The sequence below is a fragment of the Chenopodium album genome, chromosome 24 (assembly GCF_948465745.1).
Source record: "Chenopodium album chromosome 24, dcCheAlbu1.1, whole genome shotgun sequence".
Taxonomy (NCBI): Eukaryota; Viridiplantae; Streptophyta; class Magnoliopsida; order Caryophyllales; family Amaranthaceae; genus Chenopodium; species Chenopodium album.
The window spans coordinates 25,837,262-25,840,158 of NC_137857.1; the positions used below are offsets into that span (position 1 = coordinate 25,837,262).

General features: G+C 40.5%; 1 protein-coding gene across 1 annotated transcript; it reads right to left on the bottom strand.

Annotated features, from left to right (window-relative positions):
- Nucleotides 1–1,286: 1,286 nt before the first annotated feature.
- On the bottom strand, nucleotides 1,287–2,308 carry LOC145610701 (uncharacterized). The gene is made up of 2 exons (XM_081666001.1): nucleotides 1,985–2,308; nucleotides 1,287–1,709 (listed from the first exon to the last, which is right to left on the bottom strand). Exons 1-2 carry the CDS (start codon nucleotides 2,306–2,308, stop codon nucleotides 1,287–1,289), a joined length of 747 nt encoding a protein of 248 aa, XP_081522127.1.
- Between the last annotated feature and the right edge of the window lie 589 nt (nucleotides 2,309–2,897).

Genomic DNA, 2,897 nt, shown 5'->3' on the forward strand with positions numbered 1-2,897 from the left:
ATAGGGGAATCACCAGCACACCAGACATCATTTGGGGAAAAGGCATCCGAAGCTACAAAAAATGAATGTGATTCCATTACTGCGGCAAACTGTGAACCAAACGGGCATGATGCGGATGAATCCTTAAAGACTCTAGAATTCCGACATAGCCACAAACTCCAAAGCGTACCGACAAAGGTACCTAAGCGAGTACTAGTTGGGCCATCCTGACTAATAAAAAGTCAGATATAATCTAGGATCCAATCTGAGAGAGAAAGTTCTCCATTATATTCTAAGCGGATACCAAGGCATCCACCCCTCCAAACTAATCGAGCAGTAGTGCACATTCTGAAAAGATGTTGCATGTCCTCTGGTTCTGAACGACAGAGGTCACAGAACACATCTTGAATCGTTACACCTCTGTGATGGAGCTGAACCTTCACAGCAAGAGCTCGGTGTAGCAGTTTCCATAAAAACAACTTCCATTTAGGTTGTATCTGGAGAGACCAAAGAACTTTCCAGAAGGAATCAGTACTAGAAGGTGTTGCAATAGGAGAAAGTTGTTGTTGAATCATTGCATAACCTGTTTTCACCGAGTATGATCCAGATGGGGTGCTGGCCCAGAACCGGAAGTCTTCTGGAGTCATATCAAGAGCTTCCATTGCAAGGATTGTAGAGGCGGACGTAGGAACAAACCAGTCAACAACCTTAGTAGTATCCCACAACCTTGTGTGATGATGGATGAAGAAGCTAACCGTTTGCGCAGCAGAACCTGACAAAGGAATTCCGGGTTTTAACTCCGGAACACAGCCATTAACCCACCTGGTCGAACCAGCCAGGGTGGAGAGGCCATAACTAATCTTCCAATTGCAGCCCTGTTTCAAAAGAGTCTCCGCCTTAAGTAACCCCCGTAGACCATACGAATGACGACCAGAAAAGGTACGGCAATTGTGAGGATTGTTGGACAGGAAGGTGGTAGGCGCACATAAAACTTTGGAAATAGCAACTGTGGGTTAGAAAAAAGTCTCCAAACCTGTTTCACAAGCAACGCTTTGTTTAAGGAAGACAGACATCGAATGCCCAGGCCACACAAGCCACGAGGAAGATGCATAGTATCCTTATTAACCCAGTGCATACCCTTAGTATCCGAATGTGCCCAGAAGAATCGCATGAGCAAGGAATCAATTTTCCAAGTAACCGAGACAGGTAACTCATAGCAAGCGAGAACATGGGATGCCATTGCTACAAGGATAGAGTTAATAAAAATTAACTTTTGTGATTGTGACATCCGGATAGCATTTAAACAATTATCCTTCCAATGATTTTGTCGATAATGAACTGGAAGTGGTCCTTCTTTTTTCCACAAAGTCAATAGGAGCTCCCAGATGATGATCAAACACCTGAACAAGCTTCATTTGGAATATCGATTTGAAACCTGCCTGAGAGGAGGAACTGATATTCGGGCAAAACTTAATCAAGGACTTTGACAAGTTTAGCTCTTCTCCTGAAATCTTCATAAACCGTTGGATGATCAGCATGATATTAGTACATGAAGTAGACGTTGCCCGGAAAAAGATGAGCGCATCATCCACAAAGAATGAATGCGAGATGGCAGGGCTTGATCTAGATAGCTTAATTCCTTGAAAAAGCTTCACATCCTGTCCTTGGTGCAACATACAAGAGAAAATATCCATGCAGAAAAGAAAAAGATAAGGAGAGATGGGATCACCCTGATGAAGACCACATTGTGGTTTAAAAGGCTATGAGGTTGTGCCATTGATCAAGGATTTGTAAGAAACCGTGGCAAGGCATTGTTGGATCATCTTAAGCCAACGTGCCGAAAAACCATAGGCCTTTAAGACCTGCAAGAGAAAACTTCAGTGAACTCTATCATAAGCTTTGCTCATATATCGATTTTGATTGAGGCAAGCCAATAAGTGCCAGACTTAGAACAATTGATTTTCTCCATTAACTCATGGCTCAACAAAATATTATCTGTCATAACACGTCCTTGAACAAAGGCGTGTTGAGAATCTGAGATGAGAAGAAGAAGATACTGGCGAAGCCTGCCCACCAAGCACTTAGAAGCGCATTTGTACACTATGTTGCAAATGCTAATCGGACGCAAATGTCCCATCTCTGTTGGGGTACCAATCTTAGGAATCATAACAAGGAGAGATTGATTCCACTCTTTCAGTAGGTATCCTGTCTGAAAAAAACTTTGAATGCTTGCAATAACCGAATCACCCACTACATCCCAGTGAGTTTTGAATAACTCGACTGTGATTCCGCCAGGACCTAGAGACTTACCGTTCCCTAAAGAAAACATTGCAGTTCGGATCTCAGAAGCAGAGAAAGGCCGTTCCAAATTAGCGAGTTGAGAGGAATTAAAACGAGGAAGATCTCGAATTAGTGAGAGAATTGTAAAAGATATTAAATTCTACAATGCAAATGTTTGATATATTTAAAATACATACTGAGACGAATCAATTAAACATGAACTGATTAGCATCACACGTCAATATTATATTTGCATTCCGTATTATTAGAAATAATTTAAACTCTCGATCTCTATTATACTAACACAAACTCTTACATGTGGCTTGTCACACCGTGTGACTAGGATTACTTCGTTAGTGTTGTAGGGATTACTCGATTTTAGTTAATGTTATAGGGTTACTTTATAGTATACTAGGGTTCTTACGCGTCTAGCATTTTGAGAAGAGTCATTGTAATTAGTCCTTATGCCTTATGCTTGTTTGCATACTATTTTATTATAAATATTTGTATATAGACGATTAATGTGTCGAATGTGGTGTATCTTTGCAATGTTTAAAACTTTAGCAACATACACATTAGAATTAGTGAGAGAATTGTAAAAGATATTAAGTTCTAGAAATGCAAATATTTGATATATT

Bases quoted from the DNA above. Each gene is read 5' to 3' on its own strand.
- LOC145610701 (XM_081666001.1), bottom strand. From the start codon at position 2,308: ATGTTTTCTTTAGGGAACGGTAAGTCTCTAGGTCCTGGCGGAATCACA. The intron at 1,710-1,984 runs GTTATGACAGAT...GGTCTTCATCAG, and splicing joins ACGCCTTTGTTCAAGGACGT to GGTGATCCCATCTCTCCTTA.